This window comes from Rutilus rutilus, assembly GCF_951802725.1.
Source record: "Rutilus rutilus genome assembly, chromosome: 19".
In the NCBI taxonomy this organism is placed as follows: domain Eukaryota; kingdom Metazoa; phylum Chordata; class Actinopteri; order Cypriniformes; family Leuciscidae; genus Rutilus; species Rutilus rutilus.
The window spans coordinates 24,624,177-24,644,687 of NC_140232.1; the positions used below are offsets into that span (position 1 = coordinate 24,624,177).

Below are 20,511 nucleotides of genomic sequence, written 5' to 3' on the forward strand. Positions count from 1 at the left end.
GCAAAACTTTTAGGGACACATATGCATGTCTATTATGCTGTCAATTTGTAACACAGTTGCAGTGAAACTAAAATGATGGAGGCACCAGTGCTGTCAGACCTGCTGGTGATCACTCTAGCAGAGAGCAGAAATATCTCTCTTTGTCTGTGGGGTGCAGAGTCAAAGGGTTTGCCAGGAGCCTCTGAGGAAGGCGTCCAGTTCCTTAAGCGATTTAATAAATTATCTGCTCTTGTAATATTTCCATTAATGCCTGATTACAGCTGCTATCAAATGGAATGACTGGTAGACAAAAAATGAAGAATCACAGTTCAACAGTCTCCCTCATAAAAATACATAGTCATTATATAAGCATAATACTGCACCATTTGGCTTATTCGAGACATGGACGTTTGAAAGTTGGATAAATGATGTAGTTTGAATGCGTAAGTTGGCAACAAGGACGCCTAGGAGACCTGCTCCCTGTCAGGTAGTGCAGTGGTTCCCAACTCTGTTCCTGGAGGCCCCCCAATAATACAAATTTTGATGTCTCCCTAATCAAACGCACCTGATTCAACTCATCATTTTGTTAGTATGGCTCCAAAAGCTGAAATGGGTGTGTCAGATGAGACATCCAAAATGTGTACTGTTGGGGGGGCTCCAGGAACAGGTTTGGGAAGAGCGAGCGCTTCTCCTGGCACGACTCCACGGCTGTCTGTCCGTATCTACATTTGGCAGAGAGAGTTTGGTAAGCTTGGGGTATAGCCGCTGAAGTCTAATATTTAGACTTTGATATCAGACACGGCCTTATGTTTGTCATTTAGGATTGTTACAAGCAGAGCATCTTGATTTGCATATAACTTTTTATCCAAAGTAACTTCAAGAACTGATCCAGGGTTCCCACGCTCATGGAAAATAAGTAAATATCAGATAATTAAAAAAAAACATGTTTCCAGGACTTGAAAAAAGGCATCGAAATGTTTTAGTGAATAGAAATATTTCAGCTATATTTCATTGGTTTGATATTTCTCTTTTGAGTGATGGTTTTTGGAAAGGCTTAATCATGAACAACTGGAAAAGTTATGGAAAATCATGGAAATGCATTGGTCTAAAGGTTAGAACCCTGATGTTTCTCCAGGAGATGAAAAAGAATTTGGTTAAATCTTTGGTTATCAGCTCAGATCCACTAGTCCAGGGTTGTTTTTTTTTTTTTTTTATAGAAAATGAAATAAAATAAACAAATAATAAAAATGGATTAAAATAAATAATTAAAACAGATTTAAATAAACATACGTTAATATAAATAATGCAAACAACAGTACTATAGTAAGCTAATAGACATTAAATAAATTATAAATAGTATTTTACACCTTTTAAATTTTAGTATGAGGGTCCCTTGCATGAGCATATTTGAGGATCTGTGGCATCTAAAAGACTGAAAACCTCTACACTAGATTACCACCCTCTGCTGGTGAACATCATGAACATCATAAGAAAACTGAAGAAGCTCATTGTTTAATAGATGATTTCTGTCATAAAATAAACAATCTATTTTTCTTTTAAAGAAAAAAACCCAAGTGTTTATAGGGTTAGTGTGGTAAACTCATGGCTGGTTCAGGAGTGTGTGGTTTTGCAAGCTGACTAAAATGTTCATGCTCCACAGCCGGTCATGAATAGCTCTCACATTATGGTCTCCGTTGATGGATTCAGAGTTCATTACCGGTTGTTACATAAGTCACTTCTGCTGACAGTGCATCAGTGATCATGATCTTAATTCCCTTGTTTGTGCTTTGTTTATTTTAAAGAGCCAGCGGAAAATGAATTGAGAAGTGTGATACACCAAGTTTTAGTTTTTTGGGGTCTTTCCCAGTTTGAACCCTCTGGTTTGTGTAAATCAAGTCTTGTTGTTAGTGGGTAAGACAGTGTTTGTGGAGACCAGTGGTCTGCTGCTCTTTCATATTGTTACAGTGCAATGTCAAGCTTAAGTGAGGAGACTTACTGCTTGCATGTCATCCAAATGGCGATGAAGAGAGACTGCCTAGTTTCCAGAGAGGATTGAGACCAAAGATTTCTCCATTGCAGAGAGCGCTTTACATTTAGTCTGTCATGTGGGTTTAATTATCAGAGTCTTACTCGTGCCTGATGGCTCCCCGTCTCCGCCGGTGTAGTCTGACAGCACAATGTGCTTCTTGCCATCTCAGATCATACACATTTTGTACCTCATGTCTGCACTAACAGATTACAAGACCCTTACTGAAATTCCGTGTCACATTTAGTATATGTTGACACGCCATCTGTAGCCCGCAGATGCTTCTTGTTCTTGATTTGCCCCCAAGAGCAGCCAATTACGGAGTTCAACTCCTTTAAGGCCACAGCTGAATTTTTTGGAGGAGATGTTGCTCTACAAGATCATATCTTCCTGTGGCCTCTGTGGCTTGAGCTCCGTTTTCTGCTTGTGGGCTGCGTTTTTATCACAAAATAGACTGCAGATGGACAAGTGAATCATTCGCTGGAAAAGTTGAATTATTTCTCTCTTTACTGTTATATTGTTTTTTTAATTATAACTGGTTTGGGACTAAGTGATGGGAACTGAATGAATCTGATTCCTCTTAATGTTTCTGGTTCCTTTATAGTTTCATTAACGACTCCATTAAGGATGCTTTTAATTCTTCCTTAACTATATATTAAACAAATTTGTTTAATTTAGCTAAGAATAACCAATTCATTAGAGTCATTTGTTAGAGAATCGGATTACACTGGTTGCAATTAGGGCTGTCCCGATACCACTTTTTCACTTCCGATACGATACCGATGCCGCAGTTTTGGCTATTTGCCGATACCGATATCAATCCGATATTTTTATTTTATTCTTGAACTAATACTACTAATAATAAAATATATGGAAGCACTTTGCTCAATTAGCCACATAAAAACATCTCACTCAAATGGAGAACAAATAATTCTCCAGTATATAGTCCACAACAACAACAGCTGATAATGAAAGACTGCCACCCTTTATTCAAAAGACCTTGAGATATGTTTAGTAATTGTACCTGAATGAATTTAAAATTAATTTGCTATATTTCAAATCAATATATTTGTTTCCTTAAAATTTTAATTAACTTTAACGTTATTCTCATCTGAATTATAAATAATTTATTTCTGTATAAAATAACCCTACCATTAAAAACACATTTGATTTTCTTTTTTAATCAATGTAGAATGTGTAACTTCAAAATAAACAGATTAGTGCTCTGTTTTAGGACAAGAAATGAAAACCAATGCAATATGATGAATGTCCAAAAGATGAGATAATTTTTGCTTTTAAACAGCGTGTGTGTGTGTGTGTCATTTTGGTTGGGTGACAGTTGTAGGTTACAGTTTGACAAGAGTTTACAGTTTGACAAAAGCACAATGTTGTGTTTTACACAAATATAAAGTAGGCTAAACACTTTTTGCAGTTTTAATGATGTCCTGTATGAACAAAATGACGGAGTATGTTTTTATGTTTCCACTGTTCGATCGCGCCCGTGCCTCTCTCTCTCTCTCTGACACACACACACTGACACACACATTCCAGCATTGCAATCTTGACATCGCAGCCTGTTCATTTTGCTGCGTTCACACCAAACGCGAATAGAGCGTCAAATTCGCGTCTATCGCGTCTAGTTCGACGCTTGAACATTTTGAATCCATTCGCGTATAATGATAAAGCGAGCGTTTGAAGCGAAATAGACGCGCGTTCAGAGCTAAGGTGGGGCTACAGATTAGGTGTCCCTAAAGAACCCGCATATGTCTATGCGCGCGTATCTAACAGTAGTTCCGCATTACATTAATTAATGTGCACACGAGTTTTATTTATTTTTATACCGTGTATTCTCCGTGTAAATCCATGCACCGAACCGTGACGCACGTACCGAACGTACGTTCAATACGAATACACGTACCGTTCCACCCCTAAAATATTTTTTTCTCCCCTCCGATATCCGATCTAGCGTTCTGGGCCGGTATCGGCACGATACCGATGCCGTGGATCGGATCGGGACATCCCTAGTTGCAATATATTTTTTTTGATTTACTTAAAAGAACTAACTCACAGTCACTCATTTGAGAATCGTTTTTTTTTTATTCACTTAAAAGAACCGGCTCTTTATCTCTTTCCCCGCCATTGACAGAATTTTCCGGCAATCCATGTTTTTTTTACTGTTATACGGTATGGGCACTATTACCTTCTGAAAGAGTATCCGTAATCTTTGGATCCAAACACGGGCAAAGAAGAAGCAAAATCAAGCGATAGAAGCATTGCTTATGCACATGTAAAAAAAAAAAAAAAAAAAAAAAAGATAATCAAACATTAAACAGCATATAAATAATAAATCAGCATATTAATCATAGCGTAATCATTCGTTACTGAGTGAAATGTCGAACCAGGAAGAGCTATAGGTCTGTGCAATCTTTGGGGGTGTTGATGGACTCGATCTATTCCATCTATGTTTTGATCACCGTTATGAATCCGATTTGGACGTCTTTGACAAAAAACACGATTTTCTCAGCTTTTTTTCAAGTGTTTTTAAAAAAAGAATTCATGAAGCAACAAGGTTTGTTGGGTTGTCGCTCCATTCCCACGGCTCTCGGCCCCACCCTGCTTGCCACAATAGGTTAAAATATTTTTGTTTAAAAGCATAGGATCTGTTCTTTCTTTTGATAAACTTTTGATAAATCTGGCATGTCCAGATTATTCATACAACAAAATATTTTGGCGGCCATGAAATTTTTGTGAAAATTATCAAAAATGCTTGCGCTGGCTGGCAAGGCTCAAAGCAGCATAGTTCGTGACACACAAATGAAGAACATGGAGGACCAAATCTTAGCCCTTCTTTTCCAAGATTTAGATAAGACAATGTTTTAATGAAAACCACTGATCTCAGTCTAGTAACTTTACAATATAACAAGACTCTAACAAGAGGTAATGTAGGTAAAGAGGCTTTTGCCAAGCAGGAAATAACAGTAAAAATCCCGGAGGCTTGAAAGGGCATGTAGTCCATCACTATTTGTAGGGGACAAAGACCTCTTAGTGTTTTTTAAGATTAGCTTGCTGAACTTAAGCTGTTTCAATGCAGTTTATAGGAAATGAGGGGAACTTAAAACCAGCATCAGCCTCTGAGGCCACTTTTGGGTCCTGACCTATTTGTTGACGCTATTTTTTTTCAATGAAGATAGAGTGAGTATTTGATTTTTAATGGAGGAGGTATGTAGAATATTGTCAAGCAGTTTAACATGGCTTATTTTGAGGCAAAAGAAATCTTGGATGAGTTTTGCACTGTGGTTTCAAATAACTTTCCAAAACAGTTTTTCTGTAGAAATTAGACAAATCTCCCTCATACACAGACATACTACTTTTGCCATTGTCTTTTTTTCTTGGTACTGGTCAGGAATAGTTATCCTTGATGGATGTGAGTGTGCAACTTACATTTTCATTATTTCACCCTTACCCAAATTGTCTCACTTTCCTCCTCTTTTAACCCCTCTAATGCATTTCCCTCTCTTTCTTGAGTTTGAGTTCATCCTTTTTTTCATCAACAGTCAACTTGTATCCTTATGTTGCCAAATAATTTCCCATCTGTTCTTGATTACCTTTGTCTGCACTTGGTTTCTCTTCACCCATCAGGGCTTGTATGGCATTTCTTTCTACCACTTCCCAGAAAGCATGGAGTGAGGAATGAATAGTGAAAAAGGAAGTGGGGCGAGGAAGAGGTAGAATAGCTTTTGTTGATTTTGATCACATTGCTGATAAATCTTGTGCATTGCTGGGTTTGAAATAGCGCTCTACCGTTCTAATCATAATATTTGCAGTATGCTACACAAAGTATGCACATTGTCTATATGCATGAAATTTTCGAAAGTCCAGTACACAATCAAAACACGCTGAAAGGAATATGCTATCCCACAATGCAATGCACATGACATAACCTATTATTTTTAGTGTGACGGAGGCAAAATCAATCACAATTTTTACAATATAACATTTTCTTTACTTTTTATGTTAAAGTAAATTGCAAAATAATTTGATTTACTTGCTGAATTAAAATGTATAAATGACTAAAGTCGTTTTGGATCAAATCGTCTGCTAAAAAACTTAAATGTAACTAAAAATAACTCAATGTTACAGTGTTTAACATGTAACAGTGATAATGTGATTGTCATTATGTGTGCGCTCGCACTTGCATACCTCTATAAAAAATAGTAGGCAGTATACACACACAGTATGTACTCCAGTATGCATTATGCAGTGTGTTAATTCCAAACACAGCCCATGGCCTCTCTCAGTGTATCCCATTAGGAATAGTGGTACTACACAAGTACCACTTGTGGCATTTCTCAAACTAAGACTTTTTGTTTTATAGCCTGCGTCAGACGTCAGCCTGCCCTCCTGACCCCACAATGCTTTCCTTTCTTTTGCACTCTTCCGGTGAGGGACAGAGTGAAGAGAAACAGCGGCCTCCAGGTTAGAATGCAGGTTTTTTCCTTCCTCCTGGATGTGAAAGGAGGAATGATTGATTAACTCCAGCGACATGGTGCAAACAACCGCCTCCCAAGCCGACATGTTTGATCGCTCAGAGAGGAACCGTTCAGCCGAGGGACTCCCCCTTTCTTTCTTTTCTTTTGCATCTATCTAACATGTTTTTTTCTCAATAGGGAGGCTCTTATTGATGTTCCACGGTTGTACACATCTCAGAACTACCCGTCCTCTACCTCCGACTCTGAGAGGCGAAGCGTCAGGATCCACGTAGAAGAGAAGCCGCCATGGCTCCGGAATTCTGTGCGTCACTTTGGTGAGCGTGGGGCCATCAGAGGGCAGAAGACATGTTGGGACAGAGGGCTGGGCACTGCACTGAAGCTTGCTGTAGTAACCATGGAAACGGTGTGGAGGAGTTTGGCCTGCGTTGGCATCATCGCCATGGTTGCCAGTGGAGTGGCAGAGAGTTGGAGTCCTGAGGATTTTGCTCAGTCTCAAGGTAAGATTCTTGTTTGTTTTTCCGTTGAAATAAATGGTGTGAAAATGAAGTATTAATTTTGTTTACATTTTTTTTTCATTTGTTGTCATTAAAATTAGAGATGCACCGGTCGACTTGGCACATATTGGAACCGGGCGGTTTTTCGTTTTATTTTGGCTGATCTCTATTCCGGACTTGTGCACAAACTGCATCGCAAACAAAAACTTAAATCTACCACTATTCAACATAATTAGCAATATCTTATTTAATATCTGAAAACAACAAATTATTACCTTAGTCTGACTCAAATCAACTTTTAAAATGCATGTAAATGCACTTGTTGCGCTAGACGTTACCTGAGGTAACTTTCCGTCTCACAATGGAGGCAGCAACGGCAGATCATCAAAGCTGTAAAACGGAATGCATTGCTAGCCTCGAGCCTTGAGCGGTAACAAACCATTTAGACAACCAGGAACAGATGCACTGCAACGTCAGTTAGCCATCACAAGAGCCAGCCAGACTCGATGACCCATCTTTCCGTGAAACCGACCGCTTTCTCTTTTCATACGATTAGTGACCCAGTTATCTCTCTGACAAGACTCACATGAGGCACCCTTTTAGACATCTGACATCAAAATGTACATTCTTGCTGCGTACTAATCCCGTTAAGTCATTTCAAATATATAAGATTTAGACCTTTACGTTACATAAGAACACGTTCAAGCATGTGGGTTTAACTTCATTTTGTCGTCTGGTCCAGTTCTGAGCAAGTGCGTGAGCATATCTGGCTGAGTTTCTGTGTGTTTATTTAAAAGGCGTACGGGACAAATTTGCAGACCTAGTTGCTGTTAAACTTAAATTTTTGTCCTTTGAATAGCTTATAATTAGTGTTACATCAAGTAGCATACAGTTATTAAAGCAGAGCACTGAGTGTATGTATAATCTGGCCACATGCTGGGACCAGTCACCGCAAGGATATATTTAAATCTTGTAGTCCAAATAGCAGCATGGCAGACGATACACAAACAGGATATGGATGGTTTTTGAGTCGCTGACAGGGCCTCCGTTCAAGAAAGACTGATTTCTCAGACTGGCATAAGGAAGAGGTTTTTTTTTTTCTCCTCCACAAGTCTGGGTGCACTCGCTGACTTGATACAGCTGTTGCACATCTGGGAAAGGTGGAGAGACGCCTCTCTTTCTCTGTCTCTTTCTCCAGCCCGGTTTCCAGAGAAAAACTGGTTAAAAAAGGGGTTCACTTCGGTTTGCCGCACGGTCCTAATTAAAGGTTGTTCTCCTTAACCTTCTAAAATAAACTTTCAAACCCTGGGCGGCTCCTGACGGTGGTTTATTTGAATCAAAAGTGAAGTCTTTATACTTTTAATGGGGCTCTGTCTATGGCGAGGGAGTTTATGGGGAAGTAACACAGTCATCCTCCTCCTCTCTGGTTCCTCGTTGAGATTAAAGACACATCAAAGGCTTCGGAGGATCAATGTTCACTTGTAGGTGTGAGAGCAGGGAATACCCTTCCATCAATTGTGGGCCTTATGTTTATTTAAGATAGCGCCGGTTGATGGCGGTCAGAGGGCTGGGTGTGTTGTACAGTTTGAGCTCTACTTTCATGCTTTGACATAAGACCCAGCTGTGCTCCTGTTACTGTGACTGTCTGGATTCATGTTCTAGAGAGAGGCTGGAATACCTAAGTGTATTTTTTTACACTTGAAAGGGTTAACCCTGGGTCTTCTAAACCCGGGTAAACGGAACCCTGGGTTATCTTGCTTCACGTTTCACACTGCTCTTAATTTACCTGGGGTTAACAATTAATCCTGGGTATCCACAAGCTGACGTTTCACACTGTACAGTCCTAAACCCTGGGTTAACATCATTTGATGAGCGCAGCACATGGCCTGATTACATAAAGACTATAGCATTGTGCATCCTCATATTATATAGCTATTGCCAACTGTACTATTAAGTTTATATACTGAATAGACTTTTCACACTCTAAAGGTAAGAATGAAAATCTTTTTCACTCCAATTGACATTTTCCCCCTCAAACACTAAAACAGCTGTTTCTATACATTGCGTAGTGTTTCCATGTTTGTCCGAAGCACATGAATATGAGGCACGCTATTGGTTTTCATTTGCTGTTTCAGACTCTTTAAGTTTGGCACTGCTCATAATTTACAAGTGTGAAACGTTCCTTTACCCGAGGTTAAAACGACGATAATGCAGTGTGAAATGCCCTCTTGAGGCCTAAATTGGCTAATTTGCAGACACTTTTATCAGTGACTTAAGGATTTTTGCTCCATGGATGACCCCTCTGGAGCAACTTACGGCTATACAGCATGCATACATGTTACATCATTGTTATATGCTTACTAATTTAACATTAGGGATGCACCGATTGGTATCCGTCCCGATACTGAGCTCATGTACTCGTACTCATAAAAATGCTCCGATCACAACAAACGATACCAGGCAGCGTGTGTACAGTGTTTGTGTCTGTCCAGACAAAGAAACACTGACAACAGAGAGTATAATGGGGATAAAAAGAAGGCTGTCTATGAAGTAAATGTATGTAATTAGTGGAATATTAAACAAAATATAGTAACACCTATATAGCTGTGGTGCGCGAGCGGAGAAGAGAAAAATGCGCAGATGGTTGAGCGCGCAGCGTTACAAACGCACAAGCTTGTCGAGCGCATCCCTTTTTCACAGAGGTCAGTGGTAAGTTTGTAGTTCAGTCGGACGTCAATGGCATAGAAAGTAAAACGAGGCATGTAGCTTATTATTAACATTAACTGACGAGAGAGAGAGAGCACTTCTGTTGAATGCTCTTGATTGATTATCGTTCACTCACCACATGTGTCATTTGGATTAAAAATAAATCGTATATGCAAGTAAACCATGAACTATTACCTGATTTATGTATAATGAATGCTTCCCTACATTATTACAAGGATGTTTGAAGGTCAAGAAGTTTCATGGACGCAAACATCCAAAGCGCGCGCCCCTAAGACAGCAAGTGAATACTGAATTGAATTATCTTTCACGTCTTGCGCTTGTACGGACGATTCACACAAAATTATGTAAAAACGCCCGTCTTGGCGAGTATCCTAGTAAACAAAGTCGGTTATATCTCAAGTGAACAGCCTATATTCAAATGGGATCCATGTGTTCGGTCTTAAAGTGAGAGCAGTCTAATAAACCTGCTGCTGTTTTAATGTTAATCAAACAAAGGACAAAGAAATGACTCACTGCTCTTAACTAAATAGGCTACATTTTGTAACTTTACAAAAATATCCATCTATATTTAATTTATACAGTTATGAATATGCAGTGTTATTTCACATTTGATTCCATTATTCAAATTTATGTACCTGAAAACTACTGTTAGATCTACCTGAAAAACTCCAAAAACACTGTTTATTTAATTTCTAGCCTTTCTTTGTTCTATTGTATTTAATTGTGATTTTTTTTATTACGGACTGCTTACTTGTCTTTAATGTTTTAAATTCACATTAATTAGGCTGGTAGTTTTTGTATAAAAATTGGAACAATAAATTTATATTTCACTGGTGTCTAAGCATTTGAACCACTGACCCTATCCTCAGCACTGAGCCCTGCGGGAGCAGCTCTAAATATGTGCTGTGCTATTAAATGAAAGATAAAATATGATAGAGCAATAGAATGAACAGTGAAAGTAACAGAAGCTCATACAATGCATTTTAGCAGGCTTAATTAAGCATGAAAATAACTGAAGGAAATATATATTTGATGAACAAATTAAGCCAACTAATATGATTTATATTATTTTGGTTTCTCTACCCAATACATTTAAAAATGACAAATGCAGTGATACAGAGTACCGATACCTGTATTTTATCGGTACTCTGTATCAGCGAGTACCAAAAATGAAGGTATCGGACTCGTTCTGGAAAAAGTGGTATCGGTGCATCCCTATTTAAAAGGCCTAATTTAACGCCTGAATATGTGTGCAGTTTTGCTGTTTAAACAGTCTAGTTTTGTGCTTGACTAGAACTATTAAAAAGTAACATTGAAAGAAATAAGTCGTCTATACTGTAAATTTAAAAAAGTACCATGTTATTTAGCATGTTAAAACTTTAAAGTGATCCTGAACCATACAACTTTTCAGTTAACAGTCGTTTTACTACCAAACCACTCCACCAATGTAAACTCAGACAGCAACGCAGGGTGTATAAGGCCAGCAGTGACCTTAAATGTAATCAAAGCGACAAACCTCATCTGTTGAGCTCTTCTGTTGGTCCGGTGATGATTTTGAGTCTGCACATGTTTTAAAAACCCAATGAAAACACATGTGGGTCTCAGAAGCAGCTGCACTTTCAGTAATTAGACAGTCTTATTGAGCGGCCCAGTCTGAATTACTGCTGTGAGGAGGGAAAGAGGGGATCTTTTATATTTTCAGCACTTGGTTTGAGCCCCATTTCCTTCCTTGAGGCTTAATTAAATGGACCATATATTATAAGGTTACTTGTCCTTCTCACGCCGTTGTACACAATGCCACATTTAATATTACTCACATGGTGGATCTGCTGATTGTATTTTTAGAGCTTTGAGAGATTATGGAAAGTACTAAGACAAGCTGAATCAAGATCACGCACAAGTCTCATCTTCATGCTTCTGGACCCAAACAAAAGAGTCATTGCTGTCGCCCTGCTCACAGTGTTTGAACTGGCAGGATGGGGTAAACAAACCAATGGAACGAACCTTGTTTCACATTAAGGACACTGATCATGGTGTACTACTTTACACAGAGTTTCTGAATGTTTAAATGAGTTTGGTTTGGTTTCAGGATGTTTGTCTCTTTGGCAATCTCCACCCATTGGGTGCAGTTTTTCAAATGCCAAATTTGGACAATTAATCTCCAGGCTCGCTGTCGGGACAGGAAGTATACAATTTCAGGATTTCCATAGCAACAGGCAGCCCTTGGCCTTTGGGCTGCTAGCTTGTGTTTCTTCTCTGTGGTCTACTCAATAGTTTCACTGTGAACTCTTTTGTTCGCCATTTGACATGGTCAGAGTACACGACTGCAAATGAATAAAATCCAGAGGCCAGAGGCTCTCTGAATGAGCCCCAGCTGAACCAGTATATAGCAATCTGCCTCAAATTGATTGTTTTCATATGTATTGTTGATTTGAGTTAACAGTTCTCACTTATTTGGTTTTTAACTGCTTCCATGCCATTGATGAGATTTTCCATCATCAATGACACAATGTATTCCCTGCCATTGACGAGTTTTTCCGGCAATCCATATTTCCATTGCTATACAGTAGGGGGTGCTATTACGCATCTTCTGAAATAGTGCAGAATTAAATACAGGATCCAAAAACAAGTGAAGCAGCAGATACAAGTGATAGAAGATTGCTTACGCACATCTAAGCATCTAAGCAGGAAACCTGTGCATTTTTCTATCCTGCTTCCGTTACAAATCTGCGGGGACCAATCACAAACTGGCTTATCCACCTGGCTATTGGTGGGTCTAACACAATGACGACAGAGAAGCGTCTCTGGCACGACCGTCAATCCAATTCCTTTTAACCTTTCGACGATGCTCAATGGCTTCTTTAGTTTAGCAAACAAATTGCTCGAGTGGGTGTAAATATCACTCACTTTCATGTTTTTTTTGCATAACCTGCAAAAAACGCTCGATGCCGCTGCTGCTTCTGCAAACCGATGATCAATGCTACAAACCAACACGTTTGTTGACACGTTTCCTGCCTGGAGTTTTCGCGTCGCTCTGCAAAGTACGTCACTCGGATCGTTGGTCTGATTGGTTGAAGGACTATCCAATTGCATACAGAGTCATTTGAACTATGCCCGTTGATCACGCCTCTCGGACTCCCCAGACTAATGTTCAGTCTTAAAAGATTGAGCTTGGTCTGGTGATAGCCAGACTATTACGTTACCAATGAAACGTCAAACCTACGAAGAGGTACATGTGTGCAAGCTTTGGGGGTGTTGATGGACATGATCCATTCGATCAATGTTTTGATCATCGTTCTAAATCCAACCCAGACAAAGTCTTCAACAAAAACAAAAGAATGTATGAAGCTAGCAGAGGCTCTGTTCTTTCTTTTGATGCATTGTGTGTTCAGATATTCATACAACAAAATATTGAAAGTTTTATGAAAACAATAAAAAATGCTGGCGATGGCTCCAGATTAACGAAAGATTGCCAGATCCTTTTGGTGAGGGGCATGTTTGTTTTGATGATTTCAAATATCAACAGCATTTACCAAAAATTACTTACTGCACCTTTAAAGTAAAATAACACAGCTTTTGTCGGCTTCTGATGTGATTGGAGACTTTATCCATGTGAATGTACATTTATATTTCACATTTTTTATATATTATTATATATTACATAATATATTTTAATACAATATTATAAAATAATACTATGATAAAATTGTATAGTATATTATCATATTTTTTATAATATACACTACCATTAAAAAGTTTGTGGTCAGTAAGTTTTTTTTTTTTTTATAAAATAATACTTTTATTAGACAAGGACACAATCAATTGATTATAATATTACAAAAGGTTTTCTGTTTTATATAAATGCTGTTCTTTCTATTTAAAAAAATAAATGAGTATTTCTTGAGCATGAAATCAGTATATTAGAATGATTTCTGAAACATCATGTGGCACTGAAGACTAAAAATTGGCATCACAGGAATAAACTACATTTTAAAATAGAAAATAGCCTTGGTGAGCATAAAAGATTGCTTTTTAAAACAATAAAAAAAAATCATATACACCCCAAACTTTTGAACGGTAAATTATATGTGCATAACTTTTCAATGCAAAGAAAAAATTCAATGCACATTTAATTGCTTATTGTGGGAGCTGTATAAACTCAATTCGACTTCCATCCATCAATCTCATGGTCATTTTTTGTGTTTCCACAGCTGAGTTTCTGTCCAGCATCGGCCAGTATGAGATCGCCATCCCAGTGCGTGTGGGGCCGCATGGGGAAACACTATCGGAAGAGGAGACTTCTCACGGGAATGGTCGACACCGGCGTAGCACAGAAACGCAGAGCGTTCCAGACCCACAGCTGTACTATCAGCTCTCCACGTCGAGCACTGACCTTCTGCTCAACCTCACGCTGCAGGGAGGACTGCTTTCGCAACAGTTCCGTGTGGAATACTGGAAGAGAGGGCACCTGGCTTGGAGTCACCCATACTTGCCCAACTGCCACTACGTGGGTCACCTGCAGCACCAGCCTCACTCTAGTTCTGTGGCTCTTAGCAACTGTAACGGCCTGGTGAGCGCCACTGTTCTTTTGTAGGAAACAGTGCTGAGTCTCAAATGATGTACTAATCATTGTGTACTAAACCTAAGCACTATGATGTCAAATGTGGAAGTCCGAAAATTGGCTGCAACAATAGCCTTAAAGGAATATTCCGGGTTCAATGCAAGTTAAGCTTAATCAACAGGCATAATGTTGATTACCTCAAAACATAATACATTTTCTTTACTCTTTCTCCGCCATTGATGTAAATTTCCGTAATATTTAAGAAAACACTTTCCCGCCATTGACGGAATTTTCCGGCTTTCCTTGTTTTCACTGTTATACGGTAGGGGGCACTATTATACGGAAGTGCATTGCATTCACTTGAGGAAAAATAATCTACTCTGTTTTTCTGAATTAACGAGTTAATTATCTCAGAATTACGAGATAATTTTTCATGAAAAAAAGTTTTTGCTCTGTTTTTCTGAATTAACGAGTTAATTATCTCAGAATTACGAGATACATTTTTCTTGAAATAAAATGTATTTGCTCTGTTTTTCTGAATTATTGAGTTAATTATCTCAGAATTATGAGATCATTTTTCATAAAAAATATTTGCTCTGTTTTTCTGAATTAATGACTTAATTATCTCGTAATTCTGAGATAATTAACTCGTTAATTCAGAAAAACAGAGTCGATTATTTTTCCTCAAGTGAATGCAATACGCTTCCGTACTATTACGCATCTTCTGAAAGAGTACTGAATCTCGTGATCAAAACACATGCGAAGAAGATGTAGAAACAAGCGATATCAAATGCAATCATAAGCATATGTAAAATAACGCGATCATCAGCATTAAGCAGTATATAAATCAAAACTGCCTAACATTATCGAATGAAATGTTGACCCAGGACAAGCTATAGGACTGTGCAAGCATTAGGGGTGTTGATGGACTCGATCTACTCCATCTATGTTGTGATCACCGGTCTGAATCTGATCTAGATGAAGTCTTTGACAAAAACGTGATTTGATCAGCTTTTTGCTCAATTTATCTTTTTTTATGAAACACCCATATTCAAGTGTTGATTTAAAAAAAAAAAATGGATGAAGCTTGAATAGTTTTTTGTTTGATTGTTTACAAAGCAGAGGATCTGTTCTTTCTTTTGATATATTGCATGTTCAGATATTCATACGACAAAATATTCTGGGGGCCATGACATTTTTGTGAAAATGTTCAAAAGCGCTGGTGGTGGCTGGCCACTTTTTTTTTTTAAACGCTGGCGGGTGAAAGAGTTTTTTTATTTTTGCTCACCCAGGCTGCATTTTCATATATTCATATTTTAGTGGAAACCAAAAGTTCAAAAGAACAGCATTTATTTGAAGTAGAAATCTTTTGTGACATTATAAATGTATTTACTGTCAGTTTTGCTGAATAAAATTGCTGTGTCCTTGCTGAATAAAAGTAACAATTTCTTTATAAAAAGTTTTTTTCAAACTAAAATCATGTTAACATGCATATTGTTTACATCTTGTTACTATACTTTTGAAACAGTATTAAGTGACTTACCTTAAATTTTAAGTATCTCACTGTAAAAAAAAAAAAAAGAGGGACAAGTGGAAATTATTTTTTGCAGTCAATCCTAGAATATTCCTTTAAATGGCTTTATCATTTTGTTGAACATTTCCATCACATCAGATATCCATAATGATAATTCTGCATGTTAAAGTAATTATGTATTATACAATGTAATCTCTTTCTTGGGTGAAACTCCCTCCGGTGAGTTGTCATGACACCCCTGTAGATCTGAAATGGGCAGCTGTTGCTAATGTCTGTCTCTCCCAGCTGGTGTAAAGCTCTGCTCCAAAAACAGGTGTTTTGGAGCCTAATGATGGATTTGGTTTCAAGCGGCATGCTGTGGCATGCTCATTACTTGCATGAGCTGGTAATACACCTGCGTAAACAGATTACAAAGTCAAGACCAGTGCTTGTTTATCCAGACCCTTTGAGTGTAGTGTTACGTCTGATAAATGCCATCAGACGTCCTAGTTCCTGTGGCATTGGGTGATTCTACTCCCTGGCATCACAGGTGCTAATAAATGTCCAGCCCGGTTGATAATGTATCCATTTTGATTCAATTGTGTGTACACCAACACAAGTAAATACAATGGAGGATTAAGCTTGCTCATGAAGGCGGGAAGAAACTTCCAGGTTAATTATTGGTGATCAGAGTCGCATGACACAATTCATCAGGGACTTCTCAGTGTGTCCACAAGAGCATCACTAAGCAAATTACAGGATTATGTGGACTTGAAAAGTGTGACTGAGAGAGATGAAGAGAGGAAACAATGAAACATGCTAAGATCCTTTGGCCTTCTTCCATGAGTTCCCATTTCATCCAGGATTATAAGGCCAATGCAAGCTCATTATTTTAGTGGGGAGACTAATGATGGGATGATTTGATGATTTTGCCGTGTATCTACTAGATTGAAAACTCAGATTGAGCTGGCAGGCTAATCTATGGTTTCTTGGCTTTTTCAGAAAGGGGTTATTGTAGCTGGAGGTGAGGAGTACCTTATCGAACCCCTGGTTTCTGCTAAAAACTTTACCAATGAGGATGGCAGAGAAGGACGCCCACATGTGGTGTACAAACGGTCGTCTCTGAGATACCAGAACATGGACCAGTCCTGTGGAGTCATTGGTAAGAATGATAAAAACCATGAAGATGTATTTTATACATCAACAACCCCTTAAAAAGCAAATTTACTAAACCATTTCATGGTGTCTTTCAGTGTGTATGGTATCCCGTTTTATCCCTGACATTAAAGTTTCATTGTAATGGAAGTAGTGACAGATTATTTCATCTGAGTAAAACAAATAATCCAAAAATATTGAGCAGAGACTTGGTTTTATCTATCAGTCGTTGATTAGATGGACGCAGATCTGAATCTGAATAGTTTCCTGATTATTTACTCACCCACAGGCCATCCAAGATATATATGTCTTTCTTTCTTCAGCCGAAGAGAAATTAAGGTTTTTGCGGAAAACTTTCCATTTTTGGGTGAACTCTTCCTTTAAGCTGACTAAATGATCGGAAAAGCCTGACATACACCAGAGAGAAGTTTGTAATTTCATCAGAAGATTGAATCATGCATGGGTGAATTTATATGCCATGCATCTTTACAGATCTAACTTATTTGGTACACAGCCTGGTTTATTGAAACCAACCTGACTATTGAAAGTAATCAATCCAATGCCAGCTCATTCACAGTTTGAAGTTACGCTAGAAGTACTTCACAAAAAAGAGCAAAAACATGGTCTTTCAGAAGGTTTTCAACTCATGAATTTTTATGTCACAGGATTTTTACAAAAAACTGTGTAGGTACAGTCTTGCTCATTGTTCCTCCTCAGACGAAAAGCCGGGTAAGAGCTATGGATGGTGGCAGAGAACAATAAAGCCCTTACCCAACCAGATGGGACGGGGCCAGTTACCACTGAAGCGCTCTGTCAGCCGAGAGCGCTACGTCGAAACCCTGGTGGTTGCCGACAAGATGATGGTCAGCTATCACGGACGTCGCGATATCGAGCAGTACATTCTGGCGGTCATGAATATTGTAAGCTTCAACTCTCCTTGTTCTTGTTTGCATGCTTTAAGGATACAAAAATTAAAATCCTGTCATCGCAATTTCCAGTCATCCCTCATGTCTTGTGATAACCATATGACTTTCTAATTGCATGTAACCAAAAAGGAGTTACGTATTGCAGAATGTCCAAATCTTGATCTGTTCCTCACAAACCAATGGCATGTGTTCAGACTACTTCACTACCAGCACATAAGTTGGATGAACTACTTTCAGGGAGTTTTTTTGGTGCTTATTTGGTGTTTGACTGTCCCTGGTCTTCCTTTGCTTTCATTGTATGGAATAAAGCAGCTCAGACATTCTGCTAAACTCTTCACAAGTTACTTGAGATTCTTTACGAAGACCTAAAATGAATAGTCTTGACATATCCAGGTCATTTGTATTGGCTCAAAGAAGAAATACTAAATGAAAACCAGTTGTCTAAGTAACTGTCTTCTGTCACCCTGCGAATCCATATTTATAATCCCCATGGGCAATTTGTGGCATTGTTACAAATAGTTTTACACCTGTGGAATGTGTTTAATGAAGGGATTACCTCACCTCATGGACCCAGAGCAGCAGTTAGCACTGGTTTAATAGTAGACTGTAAAATGTCTATCTTTACAGTAAACAGCAGGATTAGAAAGGTCTAAAAACAGACAATTGGCTCGTTTTTAAGACTGGTTTTTTCTTGTTTCCCTGGAGGTCAGGTTGCCAAACTGTTCCAGGATTCTAGCCTGGGGAATGCAGTGAACATCGTTGTGACAAGGCTTATTCTACTGATGGAAGACCAGGTACTCTTTTTAAATCACATTTGCTCACGTAAGAAATACATGTGACTGTCACGATTATTACATTTGCCTGATCCGGATTTTTTGTGCACTTTTTAATTCCGGTCACATATTGCCATCCAAATAAGGACATTTTAAGTGACCATAGAAATGATTTCTTTCAAAATGCAGCAGTGCATTTTGTGAGTGCGCCAAATTAATGTGTGAAATATAAACGCCTCTGGTGTAAATGCGCCATCTGTGAAAGTATAAATGATTGCTTTTAGATGATAGAAATATACACTTCTGTTCAAACTTTTGGGGCCCAAACTTTTTTTTTAAGGAATTTATACTTTTATTCAGCAAGGATGCATTCAATTTATCAAAAATGACGATTTTTATAGAAGATTTTTATTTCAAATAAATATGGTTCTTCTCAACCTTTTGTTCATCATAGAATCCTGAAATGAATGTTTCCACAAAAATATTAAGCAGCACAACCATTTAAAACTGTTTTTACTGTATTTCTTATCAAATAAATGCAGCCTTGGTGAGCATACAAGACTTATGTACCTAAAAGCATAAAAAATGTACCTAATTCAAACTTTTGAATGGTAGTGTATATTATTATTCCTTGTACTATCTATGTATCTATCTCTCTAATAACTGCATTAGTCTGCTATCAGTGGCTTAAGTCTCTGTTACTAGCTCTAAAATGACGTTTTGGAATTCGCAACGGAAGCTTGGGATGAGATGCGTAAGAAATTAGTCCCACACACAATAGCATTTTAAGGACAAAAACCTGACAAACTTCTTGAAGTACATCATCTGAACAATGTTTTGAGATGTGGTAACCATAGTATAAGCGGGAAAATTGACGATGGGCCGTTGAATTGTTAGAAAAATAATGCACACCCGAGTAGAGAATGGATGTGCATTATTTTTCTAATAATTCAACGGCCCCTCGTCAATTATTGCTTACATATACACTACCAGTCAAAAGTTTTTGATCGGTAAGGTTTTTAAAATAAGTCTCTTCTGCTCACCAAGGCTGAATTTATTTGATTAAAAATAAATAAAATAAAAAACATTAATATTGTTAAATTATTTATTTTAAAATGTAATTTATTCCTGTGATCAAAGCTGAATTTTCAGCATTATTACTCCAGTCTTCAGTGTCACATTATCCTTCAGAAATAATTTAATATGCTGATTTGATGCTTAAAAAAAAAATCATTATTATCAATGTTGAAATCATTGGATTCTTTTTTCAGGATTCTTTGATGAAAGAACAGCATTTATTTGAAATATAATCCTTTGTACAATAAAACTTTTGATCAACTGAATTCATCCATGATGAATAAAAGGATGGATTGACCCCAAACTTGTGAACGGTAGTGTTTAATGTTACAAAAGCTTTCTATTTCAGATAAATGCTGTTCTTTTGAACTTTCTGTTCATCAAAGAATCCTAAAATAAAAATGTAAATAACTGTTTTCAACATTGACAATGAGAAATGATTTCTGAAGGATCATGTGACACAATTTACAATATAGTTTACAATATATTCACATAGAAAACAGCTGTTTTAAATTGTAATAATATTCACAATATTACTGTTTTTTTTTGTATTTTTAATCAAATAAATGCAGCCTTGGTGAACATAAGAGACTTCTTATAAAAACATAAAAAATCTTACCAATCAAAAACAAAAACATGATTTTATAATATTCAAACCATTATTATGATTATATTAAAAAAAAAACATACGTGTGAAAAGAAAGTTTGCTTAATTGAATATTTTGAATATTCAAAAATACATGTGAAATATTTTATTTATGCTAATTCGAACCGGTGCAATATTTAAAAC

The 20,511-nt window shown here is 37.6% G+C and overlaps 1 protein-coding gene across 2 annotated transcripts in view; it reads left to right on the forward strand.

Annotated features, from left to right (window-relative positions):
• adamts10 (ADAM metallopeptidase with thrombospondin type 1 motif, 10) overlaps positions 1-20,511 on the forward strand; it is a 59,247-nt gene that overhangs the window by 311 nt on the left and 38,425 nt on the right. The window contains exons 2-6 of one of the 2 annotated variants that reach the window (XM_084390206.1): positions 6,673-6,992; positions 13,928-14,286; positions 16,793-16,952; positions 17,663-17,865; positions 18,582-18,665. In XM_084390206.1, coding sequence (XP_084246332.1) covers positions 6,890-6,992; positions 13,928-14,286; positions 16,793-16,952; positions 17,663-17,865; positions 18,582-18,665 — 909 coding nt within the window. In that variant the 5' untranslated portion in view covers positions 6,673-6,889. Of the gene's footprint in view, positions 1-6,672; positions 6,993-13,927; positions 14,287-16,792; positions 16,953-17,662; positions 17,866-18,576; positions 18,666-20,511 lie in introns of those variants that run through there. The other variant, XM_084390207.1, reaches the window with a different exon arrangement.